A 15,115-nucleotide genomic window follows, 5' to 3' on the forward strand; every position below is an offset into this window, starting at 1 on the left:
TGTTCCAGATTCCTGAGGTCATGGGCTATGCGATGACATTTTGTTCGACTAAAAAATAATTATTTTTCTGTTGACATTGGCTTTGTTGCAGCTACATCTCTCAGTGAAATAATAAATCATATTCTATTGGTAGAGTTGCCATATAATAGAGGAAAGAGAACTGATGCCGTAATACCCTCTTAACACACCTGTTTGTCAAGCGCATAATTACACATTTTGGGAGCATTTTCGTTCCACGTAAATATTTTTATGGGATTTTCCTCTCAACATATAATTGTGGTAGAAGGTGTAGAAGAGTTGTAATAACAAAAAATAAAAAGTTTACCAATTGGAGAAAATGCCAAAATAAAATGCAAAAAATGCAAACAAAAACAGACAAAAAAACGTTGATTCTATTAATATTAAAAAAATGAAAATTTACCACCAACAAAATATTTGATGTTGCTATGCGTCTATGAATTAAAAACAAGATGAACAAAATATAACTAAAATTCAATAATTGTGCAATTTTTTTCGTATTTTAATGAAATATTTTTTTTGTCGTTGTTAAGTTACCTATATATGTAAAGACAAAATATTATAATGAAAAAGTTGAGAAAAAAAAACTTTGTTTGTGCCTTTTCTTCTGGAGACTTCCAGATGCAACAAACAACGTAAATCTCTTAGAATTTGTCGTCTAGAAAATGGAGCCTTTAAAGTGATATCTTCCGCGTATTTTTCCTGTTTTTCATCAGTTTCTTAAGCCAATCTCTGGAAGCTTTCACTCAAAAATAATAGATATTAAATTGAGTAGACGAAACAAAATAATTTAACAAAATCAGGTTTGTACATACAACAGAAGCTATTGGCGAAAGAGTAAGTAAAACTACTTATTTTTCCACTTTTCCTATTTTCCCTCAACTCCCACTGAATTTATCTAAACATAAATTAGGTACATTTCGGTAAATTCGGTAAATATACCACGCAAAAATAGGCCATGAACTTGAATAGGCACTTAATATGCGATTATTGCCCCATACTACAGCTACCGGTAAACAGCAGTTTTATCATAAAATTAGAAGAACAGAACAATTTGCAATAAGAAAACGTGGAATCCGAAAAATTGATGGTGACCGTCACGTGAAACAATAGAAACAATCGAATATTTCCAATCCACAACAGAAGTGAAAGACTAAATAAATATAGTTGGGAAGGTGGGTCTTAGTCCCATATTTTTATTCAAATCCTTATCAACAAATACCAAACAAACTACCACTCGAAAACGAATCCTTTTCCACCTTGATATCCGTTCGACTGAAAGACTGCAAGAATGGCAATATTATCAGGATAAGTGTTGCCATATTTTGGTGACCGTTTTGGGAGAACATGTGTTTTGGTGCTGTTTTGCTCACAGAATCTACGAATCGACCATTAAATTAATGGTGACATCCAGGAAACGAACAAAATTCATCACCTACCTCCAAATGAACTCGTCTTGTTCGTCGACTGCGCACAGAAAGTTGAATCCAGCGGAATAAAATCTCAAGGAATCTCCGAACATGCAATAAGCCGATGATTGAATGTCTTGATACGTTACCTGCAAAGTCAATAGGTTTACCAGCTCTGATTCATCCTAAAAGACATTTGATTGCATTACCTTCACCTTCCATTCACCTTCGGAGTTCTTCACCACAGCTCTATCCTGTCGCAAACCGAGATAAGTTATAAGTTGATTGTTCGGATAGATTCCTCCATCCTCTGGATATGTAATTATTTCCGTTTCACCAGGAATTTTTTCCCTATAATGATGGGTAAACGTTGGCGGATTACTGATATCTGGACCGCATCCTCTGAACAACAAGGTAAACCTTGGCGTGGGATTGACAGGACCCCAATAGTCGAGAGTCGTAAAGGTAACTAAAATTAGCGGACCATTGAAATGTCTCGCTTTAAACCCTCCATGACGACTAAGGAAAAAATTCCCGAAATTATTGTAATGATGTCCTGATGGTCCTCCAAACGAATTCGACACTCACATATCAGAATCAGCATTTCCACTAATTTCACCATCCAAAGACAAACCGTAAATATGAATGTATTGGCTAGAAGACGAGAATGAATCCTCAAGCAGTCGAACCTCAATTTTTGAGTTGATGTTGCTGCGGATCAACCACATACACCCGGTATTGTTGCCGTATCCGGTGTGATTATATCGAATGATACCAGAGTCTGCCACAATATTTCCTCCGCATGTTGTAGCTGGTACGTTGTAATTTCAGATGTATATCAATGTTCTACAGTCAGGTGTTACACTACCCCCTGAAGTAGTTGTAAAAGAAAACGGAGTCTGACAACACTGCAGTCGAAACAATACTCGTCTTTATGCTTTATGCAACTTATTTTACAGCTTCTTCAGGATTTTGGCTGAAAAGCTGAAGTAGTTGTGAAAAGTAGTAACAAAAAAACATATTTAGCCTACAATCTAGCCTTGACTGCAGTGTTGCCAGACTCTTTTTTTTACAACTACTTTTTACAATTACTTCAAGAGGCTAGTCTGACTCCGCAATTTCACAATTCTGGATTATGCTAGGCACTTACATTCAACAAAATCCGTACATATTTGAGCTGTTACAAGGTGGTACTGAAATACTATTGCCAGTACTAGGAACACAACAATTTCTGTAGCTGCCATATCGCTCTTAAACGTTTGGAGCACACTTTAGCTTCTGACATTGGGCTAGTCATTTCTTACCTTTTATATACACACTATCTCCGCTCTATCGAATTGATTACCGAGAAATCATAACAATCAGAAAACCAAGTATTTATCATTACAGTTCCGCATCGGAAGGGGTTTGGCGACATTATCTAATAATAATCTTTGTTGTTGACGATTTTGAATGAACCCAGTGCCTCATCATGCAACTTTATTGTCTTGTAGAAATGTTATAAACATCTTTACAAAATGTGAGTGGGAAAATTCAGTAAATGTAAGTGAAATTGCATCTAAACTCGAGCCGAATCAACGCACTTCAAGCAAAAGTGTTTCGAGTGACAGCTGTCAAATAGAGACTGTTTTGTATGAACAAATTTTCTAAATATTTTAACAGTGGCAAAATTTGTTTGATACAGTGTCCCGTTTCAGTACTCTATTTAGTACTCATGCTTGAAGTGCTTTAGCCGAATACATTTTTGCATAATATCAATCCCGGGCACCCCATATCTGTGAAAAATTTATCGGACTATAATGTGCATACATCACCCTATGTTTTACCGTGTTTGTTAATATTCCCGTAAGGCATTAAATCATACAGTTCGGATCTGCACCTTCTATCTACGGTTATAATTCGTTTTTTAACGTTTCACTCTTAATTAAAATTACTGGGAAACCCAATACAATTGTTTGGCTGAGCTCGGGGTAGCCCCGCAGTCAACACGTTTTTCTGTTATCAGTTGCATTAACATTGCAAATTTCATGAAATAAACATGTACATAAACCAGACTGGTGACGCATAGATTCGCTCATTGTTCGGTGAATTTTTATTATTTAAAAATTTTAAATCAAAATTGAGTAACTTCTTATTTATGTTTGCCAATCACGCGCATGATTACCGAATCTATTATCGAAGTGGCTATTGGCACTTGGGTGCGAATAGTCTATACGAAGGCTATTGGCACTTCGATGAAGGTTATTAACATAAACTACATCCACATACAGACTGTAGATCCCTTTTACAAACTGTAACATTGCAGACTGTTGATCCCTTTTACAAACTGTTATATCCCTTTTACAAACTGTCATATTACATACTGTTGATCCCTTTTACAAACTGTGACATTTCAGACTGTTGATCTCTTTTACAAACTGTGACATTGCAGACTGTTGATCCCTTTTACAAACTTTGACATTACAGACTGTTGATCCCTTTTACAAACTGTCGTATTACAGACTGTTGATTTCTTTTACAAACTGTGACATTGCAGACTGTTGATCCCTTTTACAAACTTTGACATTACAGACTGTTGCAGGGCCTATTATGTAGAATTAATTCGCAAAATTTGCAAAAATTCACAGAAATTCACTAAAATTTGCACAAATTTACGCTTCATTTTCAGCACATTTTGCAAGTCTTTGCGTTCTTTTGTCTGTTATAGTACAATTTAAAGTGAATAAAGCTATTAATTTGACTTTGAAGGTGTGTAGAAGTTATTTTTTGAAAAATTTTGCAAATTTGTGAAGAATTTTGTGCGAATTTTTGCTAATTTAATTCTACATAATAGGCCCTGGACTGTTGATCCCTTTTACAAACTGTCATATTACAAACTGTTGATCACTTTTAAAAACTGTCATCACTTTTACAAACTGTAACATTGAAGCCTGTTGATCCCTTTTACAAACGTTGACATTAGACACTGGTGAGGTAATCCCTTTTACAAACTGTGACATTGCAGACTGTTGATCCCTTTTACAAACTGTCATATAAACTAATTATACTTCAGTGCTTCGTATAGACTATTCGCACCCAAGTTACAATAGCCTTCGCACTCAAGTGCCAAGAGCCTTCTGGTAAACTATTCGCATTCAAGTGCCAATAGTCTTCATATATACTATTCGCACCCCAGTGCCAATAGCACGCGTACGTAAGACATGAACAGACAATATAAGAGGTGGCAGTGCTTAAAGAAGGATTAACAAAGGCAGTGCAGTCAGAGGCCGCAAAATTTTACCTTGATTTTGCTTCAGCTGTTTTTCAGGGTTTCAGGCTACAATCCAAACTATTCTTGTTTATGCGGGTGAAGCTGCTACACACATGCGCAATAATGGTATATTACGCCTAATCACGTAAAGCACAGTTTGTACGTGACTCAAAATTTTTGATTTTGTCTCATCAAAATTCAAATTTTGAACGACGGATATAATGTATTACGATTGTTTGTGTGGATCAGCTGAAGCAAATTCATGTTAAAATTTCACTGCCATAAGAACAATATATATAACTCACCACGATGTGAAAATTCAGCTTGTATTTCATTTTCACAGGTCTTCGCAAGTAATAGTATATTTCAACATACCCCAATACACACAAGATGTGCGTGCACGCGCGGGCGCAGCCCAAACGAAAACACACAACCGAGACTTTCCTTCTCGACCGTTTACTTTCCCTACCGACCGATTCATATCACAGCTCACCAATACACTCTCACGTATACAGAAAAATACCTTACGTAATTGCTTGGAGATTGTTATTTTGCCACGAGGTATTATAGCCCTTGCCTTCAGCAATTAAAGTCTCCATTATCTCCCCCTGAAGCACATCAGTTGTAGTTAGACCGGAAGTATTAGACATAACCAAGTGTAAATGCATTGTGTCTTTATTCAAAGTGAAACATTTTTTAATTTCAAAACTTCACTTAGCAAAATAATTAAAATTAAATTTAGTTGAACGCTTAGAAATCTGGTTAGTTGATTAGTTGTAGATTACCAAACCGCGCAATTGCCACTGCATGTGTGCTCTCTCCAATCACAGTCGCTATTGCTAGAACATGATTTTCGCTGATTTGCTGGCTCTCTCCAAGTTCTTGTGTAACACCAAGCCGAACCACGTCGTCCACGAAAATCAGTTTCAATGAAATATGAACCACGTCCTTGGTATACTTTTTTGCAGTACATCCAGCAGGAGCCTCCATGACAGCCGAAATATGCACTGTGTACGGTAGAAGCACAGAGTACGGCCATTGTAAAGCACAAAATTACTATTTTAAACTTCATTTCTGTTAATTATTTTCAACTGAAATCAGTAGTGCTATTCGGAAGCATATTTATACTACTCAAATGCTGACCTAATCAATATTTTTTTTTGTTGATAGTTCATATATTGAAAGAAATTCAATTTGAATGAAAAATCCTGTTAAGAGTTTCCGAGCGTTCAGTTTAGACACCAAAAATTGATGAAAAATGGACTTTTTAGGAACATAAATCTGAGCCGGCAAAGCATTGAACTGAGCAAATCTCAATACTAAACAATGCAGTTCCAACAAAGTTAAACTTGGGGTCCGTATTTCTTGCTATTCCCTGAGGGTTTGCGTTACCTGCAGTATGGTTATATACCTTGATCAAAACGGAAATTCTTCTGTTATTCGTCATTTCATTCATAGTTTAATAAATATATCCGATTTCGATATTCCATTTTCCATTTCATTGGTATGGATGATGCAGTAAGCGTGTTATTTGAATGAAATACAGTATTCGGTCGGTATGTGTCTAAACTGAAAGCTCGGAACCTCTTAATATCAGTTGAATAATTTTAAAATGCATATCTTTTATTTTTCATTTACCCCTTCTATATTCGTCTTGTGATAACGTTTTGTCGATTTTCAATCACAAATTAACGAAATTCTAAACAGCAGATGACTGCAAATTCAATGACTATATCCGCGTAAACAAACAAAAAAAAAATGTGCTGATTGTTATCAAAGCTCATAGCATCGGACGTTGTGTCGCAATGTCGCAACTTAACCTCCAGCTAAATGCGAATGCATACAACTTGTTTTTAAGGTAACGTCTTTTACGTGTTACGGCATGTTTCATTTTCATTTACATTGCCTAATCACGTAAAGCATTGTACTTACGAGGTTCCAAGTTGTGTATTTGATAACAGGGGTGTTACAGCCCGACCCGAAGGGAGGGCTGTATTCCCCACTTGTCAAATAACAACTTGGAACCTCGTAAGTACAATACTTTACGTGATTAGGCAATGTAAATGAAAATGATTACTCGGAAGTAATACACTTTTCGCAATTCCAAACCATAATCATCACCTTTCCATGCATCCATTTAATGTCGTTTTGAAGGTATTTATTTCACTGTATTCCCGGACACAGTGCGATATAACGCAGTGCCAGTGACCAGAAATCGAACTCCCGAAAAAGTTACAAAAATCGAGGGTGTTACTATTACATAAAAGCGTACACTGTGGTCACTTCCACACAACAACTCTTTCTATACCAAACAACTTTGCCGAAGAAACCAAGTGTCCATCTTTCAAACCAACCGAGATAAACTCGAAATCATCACCGATCGCTGTACGTTGGAGTAGCTCCAAAATGGTCCACTTGGAGCGTTGTAGCTCACGACCGAGCTACTCGATTTGCATAAACTTTTTAGCCCCGTTCGAAGTACGAAGGGGCTTATAGGATTACGATGCCGTGTGTAATTGATGGAATTCGAAGCAGACGGTAAGGGCAAAGTGTTTGCCTATGTTCATAGATGACGAATCCGCAATAAAAATTTGGGCCGTCTGTCCGTCTGTCCGTCACGTCGATATCTTGAGTAAATCAAATCCGATTTCAACAATTTTTTTTCCCTGAAAGATAGTCAAAATAGTGAGGCTAAGTTCGAAGATGGGCATATTCGGGTCGGCCCTTCGTGAGTTAGGGCCACCTAAGTGATTTAAGGTCTTTTGGTGATATTTATGGCAAAATAAACGATGGAAATGTAAATGACACGGCAAATGATATGTATTGTCAATACCAATCCAGGAAAAAAAAGTTTTTTAAAATCGGGTGAGTGGACCGTGAGTTAGGGCCTTAGAAGTGAAAAGCTACTAGGGCCCTATGTGTATTTTACATAGAACTCAAGTAAATTTAATCCGTTTTTCGTAATTTTTGTTTCATTTGGAAGGTAATCGAACGCCGAATAGAAAGTTGTTGAAAAAAAATTAAATTTGGGTCCTTGGACTAAGGCCACTACTAGCGCCCTAAGTGTATTTTACATTGAACTCGAGTAAATTTCATTCGTTTTTCGTAATTTTCGTGTCATTTGGAAGGTAATCAAAGGCCGAATAGAATGTTGTTGAAAAAAAAATTAAATTTGGGTCCTTGGACTAAGGCCGTTACTAGGGCCCTATGTGTATTTTACATATAACTCGAGCAAATTTCATCCGTTTTTCGTAATTTGTGTTTCATTTGGAAGGTAATCAAAGGCCGAATAGAATGTTGTTGAAAAAAAATTAAATTTGGGTACTCGGACTAAGGCCGCTGCTAGGGCCCTATGTGTATTTTGAATATAACTCGAGCAAATTTCATCCGTTTTTCGTATTTTTTGTTTCATTTGGAAGGTAATCAAAGGCCGAATAGAATGTAGTTGAGAAAAAAAAAAAAAATTGGATCCTCGGACTGAGGCCGATACTAGGCCCTATGTGTATTTATACTAAATAAATTTAAATTTTAGGGCTATTTGAAATTTTTGTTTTATTTGAAAGGAACGTCGTACGGGGCTTCGTAATTGCGCTATGCGCAATTTCTAAGATGTACACATTTCATAATAATTTGACTTCAACTACGTTTACGGGTGCAATAGGTCTACGGTCAAAGTAGGGTGACAGACGCACTAGGGTCACGTACGCAATAGATATACGGGTTTGTACGGGGCTCAGTCGCAGCAGACGCTCCGACTGTTCTGATGGCTCGTTTTTCTTTGATTTGTACTGTCCATACCTTTTATTTGATGTATCGCACGCCTCTGTAGCATTTAAAACAACCGCTACACAATTGAGTTACAAACAATTTTTTTTTTTTATCGATGGAGAGCCTAATTATAATATTATATCTCGTATCATATGCAAAAAAAAGTTAAAACTTTTTTTATAAATCATTTTGAAAGTCACTAAAAACACGAAAATTCGAATCGAAATACAAAATTTTTTGATGACATACTGTATTTCTATTCGAATTTTCGTGTTTTTAGTGACTTTCAAAATGATTTATAAAAAAAGTTTTAACTTTTTTTGGCATATGATACGAGACAAAGTGTCTTGTAATTAGGTTCTCCATCGATAAAAAAAAAATGTTTGTAACTCAATTGTAAACGCGTTGCCGTTCGGTGAGTAACCAACACTTTTTGAGCAGTACACTGGGAAGCGCAAAATATTTTTGAAAATGAGGCGACACTCGTCGATCCGTATGGTCAATACCTTTCGTTTGAGGTGTCACACGTGACTGTAAGTTGTGTTCTTGTACCCACGTTAGGTAAAACACATTTTTTACCGCTGAAACAGCGAAACCAACGAATGTACCGAAAAAACTTTTTCCGGAAAAGTGTTTTCTCCACATTTTAAAAGGTTTTCTACCGAATCTGCAATCAAAATTTTTTCCAAATTTTCATCAATAAAAAGCGGACAGACAGACAAACAAACAGACAACTCATCGTTACAATTTGGTTATTTGTATGGAAACTTCCGGGAGCAATAGCTCCCAAGATATGGGTTTTTTCCAACTTTTGAAAATTCCATTCTTATTTTTGGGCCATTATTAGCCTATAACCAAAATTTCAGGAAAATCTATAGAAACGTTTAGGAGTTCCTGGATCCTGGAACTAAGTAACTAACTAACGTAGGCGATTTCAGTTATCTGACAAAACGAAATTTTGCTTATTTTCATACAAACATCAATATTTCTAAGTTCAATATCTCGGCCAATTTTGGAGCTGCAGTAACGTGTGATAGCTCGTTGAACTCGTATGGATTCCTAGATTCCAGATATTCTAGTTTGGGGGTCGTTAGAGTTAAGGAAGAGAAGTCAAAAAGTTGCTGTAAATACGCTCCGCCGTCCTCAAAAAAATTTGTGTAAAACATTTTTGGTAGTGGACTTGCGTCACGCCCGCTAACTAACGTGCGGGCATGATATCTTTAATGCAACTGTGCGTCTGAACGTACACCCACCCAATTTTCATTTTACAATGCACTTAAATGAGTTCAAACAGTTAATTAAATGAAATTTGTCGTCAAAACAGCTTCATTAAGAGGCATAATTGTTCCTCCTCAGACACACTCCAACATGATTCTTCTTAACAATTGATACTTGCTCCATCCAACGATCACAACTCAAAACAACTAGGAAATTCGGAAAAGCGTAATAATTTAAATTTGAACACACAAAATTTTGACTAAAATATGTAGATTTTCTGTTACTTATTTACTGAAATCAACTTCTACAATGTATGCATTGGTAATCAGCGTATAATAAAGGCTGAAATCGTTTAAATTATCAAAAATTTATTTTATTATTTAGATCAAAAATTTGGCTGCCCATATGTCCCCTTTACTGAAAGTAGCATTTTAATCGAAATGACATCATTTTTGAAATCATTTTTCGGAAATGATTCGATTTCGCTTGACGCCATTTTATTATATTTTGATAATGCTTAAACCTATTGCAGTTTGTTTTTTAACATTTGTGAAATTTAAAGATTTATTTTAAAAATTTGTGACCGCAATTCTAACCGAATCAGTGGCAGCTTTTCATATAATACGCTCTTGTGTTGTGATATTTTTGGTGTTGTCAGGAAAGTGAGCAGTTTTGTGAAAATTTTAGCTCAAAACAGAGATACTTTAATTTCATTATTTTATCAAAATTTTATTAATTTCTGGAAAATGTAAGACCGCAATTCCAACGGCGAAAGTCCATATTACCTTTCTGAAGCATATTCGAATCATTTTATATGACTTCCTAAGAGATACATCGACAGTTTTCGGGTCGTTTTTTCGGGTTTTGTGGTAGGAAAAAGTGCCGATGCCTCTTAAGATAAAATTTATGAACTCTCCGTTTGTATTCTGTTGGATACTTTAAAACGTAGAGCTGTATTTCATCTTAAAGTTGGTTGTCGACGTTATTTAGCTTTTCTGGCTGGCTTTTCAGTATTGAAATAGGATTAAAATTATCCTAACCGAATGAATGAAATTGCGAATTGACTAATCCGCCAAAAAACCCTAAAGGGTGAAAATGTGACGCAAGTCCTTGTTTCTACTTACAAAATTACTGGTGCTGGAAAATACTGGCGAAAACTGGCGTTGGAAATTTTAACGATATATCTATATTTAGCGCTGGAAACGAAATAGCCCAGGGGCGCCAGAAGAATAAACCCAGCCCTGTTCCTAACAATAATTTCCTCAATATCTGCCACTTGTGACGCAATTTTTTTCTAAAATGTTCTTTCTTAAATTTGATAAAACAATTTTTGCGTTGAGGCTCAGAATACGTCACCCTCAGCGATATCAGTTATTTTGTAACTAGAAACAAGGACTTGCGTCACACTTTCACCCTTTAGGGTTTTTTTGGCGGATATTTTTTTTTGTAAGTTTAGGGGTAAGGGTCACTAGCTTTCCAAGCATATCATGTCCACAACAGCTCAAATCCAACACAAAATCACATTGAAGTTGGGAAGTGCCAGGGGAATCATCTTTCATACGAAAATTTAGGAACCATCGTTATCATCAAGTTGTGTGCAAAGTTTTTCTCAAAAAAGCAAATGAAAGGTTGAGAAAACCATAATAATTTCACCAGAGTCTTTCGATTATGCGCTAAACGCTGCCATTTTGTTCCACGAAACAATATGAATGCAGGCGTTAAATATCTTCGTAATCAGTAGAACGGCTCTGATGGGAAGTTTCTTTAAAAGAACGTTGCGAACACCATCTAGTCCAGGAGCCTTGAACGGTTTCAGCTTCTTCAGAAGAATTTTTAACTTATAATGTATACGTAGAAACTATGATATCGCTGGATGTGACGCATTCTGCGCTTGTACGCAAAAACTGTAACAGGAAAAATTTGACCAAAGAAATTCTACAGTGAACGGCATCTCAAATGTCTCACTGTCATTTTTTTCAGAGAATGTCATTGTGAATTTGCAATGACACAATATAATTCTCAGAAATTTTTTTTCAGTGAGACATTTGAGATGTCGTTCACTGTAGAAACAAAATTTTACCAAAAAAATTTTGCGTCACAAAGTGGCAGATGATTCGGACGTATTAGGACGTATTCTTGCCTATTTTAAAAAAATTCTTAAAAGTACTTTCCTCAACATCTGCCACTTGTGATGCAAAATTTTTTTTGGTAAAATTTTGTTTCTAGAATTTCTTTGGTCAAATTTTTGCTGTTACAGTTTTTGCGTACAAGCGGAGAATGCGTCACCTCCAGCGATATCAGTTGTTTTGGAAGTATGCACAGGGACTTGCGTCACTTTTACTCTTTTGAGTGTTTTTGACTGATTGGCTATACAGCTAACCTTGTCTTCATCAGCGAGAACAACTTTTCCATTATCAAGCAACTTTCCCACCTTTTGAAAGTGTTTTCCGCGTATGGCTTTAGCAATACGCCAAAATATCTTATCACCAGCTTCCAGCCTCGACAGTGTTTGCCCCCAGTGGGAATTTCTATCAGAGTCAACGGCTCGGTCAATCAGCTTATTTCCAAAGTTCAGCATAGGTACCTTTGATGGTGGATTTATGTGCTGTATCGCTGCGGCTTTGCTATTTTCGTTTGAGCTGATTTCTCCGTTGAATACATGTTTTTGTGTTGACAGAAATATCGAAGTTCTTGTGCTTTATGCATGTCCCTTAGCTTCGAGAATGATATTGGAGAGTTTTTCTACAGCGGCATCCATTGGAATCAGTGGTGACGTTCGTTGCATTAAAGTCAGCATTCAAGTCTGTTGAAAATACAACGATGTGGTTGAAGAAACTCACGTTCCACGTCTCTATTCGAATCGGATGTCACCACAACCTGCGAAATCAATTCAACTTCATCTGTTTGTGGACGCTGGCATGGAAGCTTATGCAGCTGTAGCATATTTTCGTGTGGAAGACGAAAGTGGTGTCGACACTTGTATCGTTGGAGCAAAATCCAGAGTGGCTCCAATCAAGCCAATGTCTGTTCCAAGATTGGAATTGCAAGGTGCTGTTTTGGGTACGCGTTTAGCAGTGAACATCATACAAAGTCATAACGGTCTCACTATCGACAAAACCGTCATTTGGTGTGACTCTCGAACGGTTTTGTCCTGGTTACACTCGGACACTCGAAAATACAGTCAATTTGTCATTTTCCGAGTGGCGGAAATTTTGGAATTGTCTAACGATATGGAATGGCGTTGGATACCATCATTGGAAAATGTCGCAGATGAAGCAATAAAATCAGCCGAAAAATCTTACATTTAGTATCCCTGGTCTTCACCAAACCCTTTCAGGCCAATTAACTATCCGAGCCGACCATTCAACGTCCGCCTGGATTAAAAATTTCCGTAAGACTTAATAACAAAATCAGAGCTTTCACAATTAAACAAATTTTACCCTGAATCGATAGATTCTGCACCTAAGCGTTCCTCGGACACGAATAGTAATTGCAACAAAGGATTAACAAACTAAATTAGCCAACTGATTAACAAGATAATTAAAGATTTAATCTGCACGCGGAAAACGAGCGATGTTTCCGTTCAAATGAAAATTCTTATTTTAGTAAAAACGTCAACTCAACACTTGACATACTAGATTCATAAACGATATATCAACAAAGTCAATTTTCTCATTCAGGTACTCCTTGTACGATCTCCAATTGGCTCGTCTAAAGTCAGCCGATCGAATAGCTATCAATGTGGGCCGAGTTTGGAGTAGTCGGAATGGAAGCTAAGAATGTGGAAGGAGTTACCCTTTTCATTTTATATGATAATGCCAGCGAAACATACTTTTCGGAATAATCTTCGAGATTTTGTTACATCGCAAAAGCAGTTTTCGGAGTAGGCGATGAACGAAAAGTAAAATTGAAAACTCAGAAACTTTTTGTCATTGGAACGGTCTGGATAAATTTCTAAATTTTAAAGTAAAACGAAAGATTATTTTTATCTTATTGCCATGACGCTCCCACTAACACACATTGAAGATTCGGGAGACATAGAGATATTTGTGGCAATGTCCAATCTCAATTTGGTTGACAGAAGTGTAGCAAAATATTTGGAATATTACAATTATGAAGTCAACCTGACCAGAGCAGCGAGAAGAAGATGGTATACTGCAGCGCTAGTTGCAAGGGGCGATGTAGGTCAAGTGATGAAGTTGTACAAAGAATACGAGAGAGATCCAGCGAGGGTTGCTAATATAAAAAATGCAGTTGAAACAGACAGACGGAACTACCCGGTGTTTATATCGAAACATATTACTCCTGAGTTGGTGAATGCTATATTGAAACGTTATCCGAACCGAAGTGAAGACCATTACGTAAAACGTTGGTTTTTCTATCTACATCCACGGTACACTCTCGTTCAAGTCAGAAGAAGGTTTTCGATACTTAGGTTGAAGTTGGCTAAAGAGGAATGGACGAAGTTTACTTATCTGATGCAGGAATACTACAACTATGATTTCGATCGTGCCGAGATTATAGAACAATGTTTCAATGAAATGGAGCAGTCAAGCAAAGGACAATATTTAAAACGTAAATACGGACCCGATTCCATTCCTACCATGTATCTTAGTAACAATTTGGAAGATCGCATCAGTGCCAAAATGTTGAAGCTGAATAAGGAGCCTATCAATGACCTGGTTCTGAAGAGAAAATTCGAATCGATAATGAACGAAGACGGAGAAGTTAACGAAGAAGAATTCTACAAAATGGTTTTCTTTCGATACGGACACGACTATACGAAAAATGCAATTGTAGATATAGCGGACGGCTTCATTCTACACTACTATCAGCGAATTGAGGATGGCGACGATTCTGATGATGATGACGTCGTCTTCGTCGAGGACAACAACGATGAGAATGATGACGTTTCCTTAGGCGAGGTCAACAACGATGAGAGTGATGATGACGTCGTCGTCGACGACGACAATTACAATGATGATGATACTGGCAATGTTATTCCCAAACCGATGAAGATAGTGTTCGAAGCAAAGTATGAGCTGTGAAGATCGTCAAGGATAATGAAGATCGTCGAGAAACCGCAGCCGCAGAAGCCGCAGAGTCTTATTCTTCAAATAGTAATTTCTGGATTGTTTCTCTAAATCAAAATTAAACAATTGAACAATAATTGTGGAATTCTTTTCTTTTTAACCTGAGCGAATGATTTCACTGAGACACCGATAGCTTGAAATCCAGAAATCCAGAAAACCTTAAAACTTTCACATTTCCTTCCTTACGCGTTTTATAACGGCTAACCAAACAGACAAAAGTTTTCACTGCTGTCTTGTATCAGTGTGACAATTGTGAAGCGCTTGTCACACATTTTTGAATCTTTTGTTACACTGATACATAGTTTCATAAAAATCCAGTAACAGAGCAAGTTTGTTCTCTCATAACACATTCGTCAATA

The 15,115-nt window shown here is 36.8% G+C and overlaps 2 protein-coding genes across 2 annotated transcripts; one reads left to right on the forward strand and one right to left on the reverse strand.

The window, feature by feature from the left end:
- The first annotated feature begins 173 nt into the window (after positions 1 to 173).
- LOC119082047 lies at positions 174 to 14,826 on the forward strand. Its single transcript, XM_037191374.1, has 3 exons — positions 174 to 319; positions 2,305 to 2,306; positions 13,642 to 14,826. The coding sequence occupies exon 3, from the start codon at positions 13,662 to 13,664 to the stop codon at positions 14,709 to 14,711; it is 1,050 nt and encodes a 349-aa protein (XP_037047269.1). The 5' UTR covers positions 174 to 319; positions 2,305 to 2,306; positions 13,642 to 13,661; the 3' UTR covers positions 14,712 to 14,826.
- Positions 1,181 to 2,747, reverse strand: LOC119082045. The gene is made up of 5 exons (XM_037191371.1): positions 2,578 to 2,747; positions 2,016 to 2,238; positions 1,637 to 1,946; positions 1,458 to 1,576; positions 1,181 to 1,396 (listed from the first exon to the last, which is right to left on the reverse strand). The coding sequence occupies exons 1-5, from the start codon at positions 2,669 to 2,671 to the stop codon at positions 1,249 to 1,251; spliced, it is 894 nt and encodes a 297-aa protein (XP_037047266.1). The 5' UTR covers positions 2,672 to 2,747; the 3' UTR covers positions 1,181 to 1,248.
- Positions 14,827 to 15,115: the final 289 nt, after the last annotated feature.

The sequence above is a fragment of the Bradysia coprophila genome, unplaced genomic scaffold (assembly GCF_014529535.1).
Source record: "Bradysia coprophila strain Holo2 unplaced genomic scaffold, BU_Bcop_v1 contig_373, whole genome shotgun sequence".
Classification (NCBI taxonomy): Eukaryota; Metazoa; Arthropoda; class Insecta; order Diptera; family Sciaridae; genus Bradysia; species Bradysia coprophila.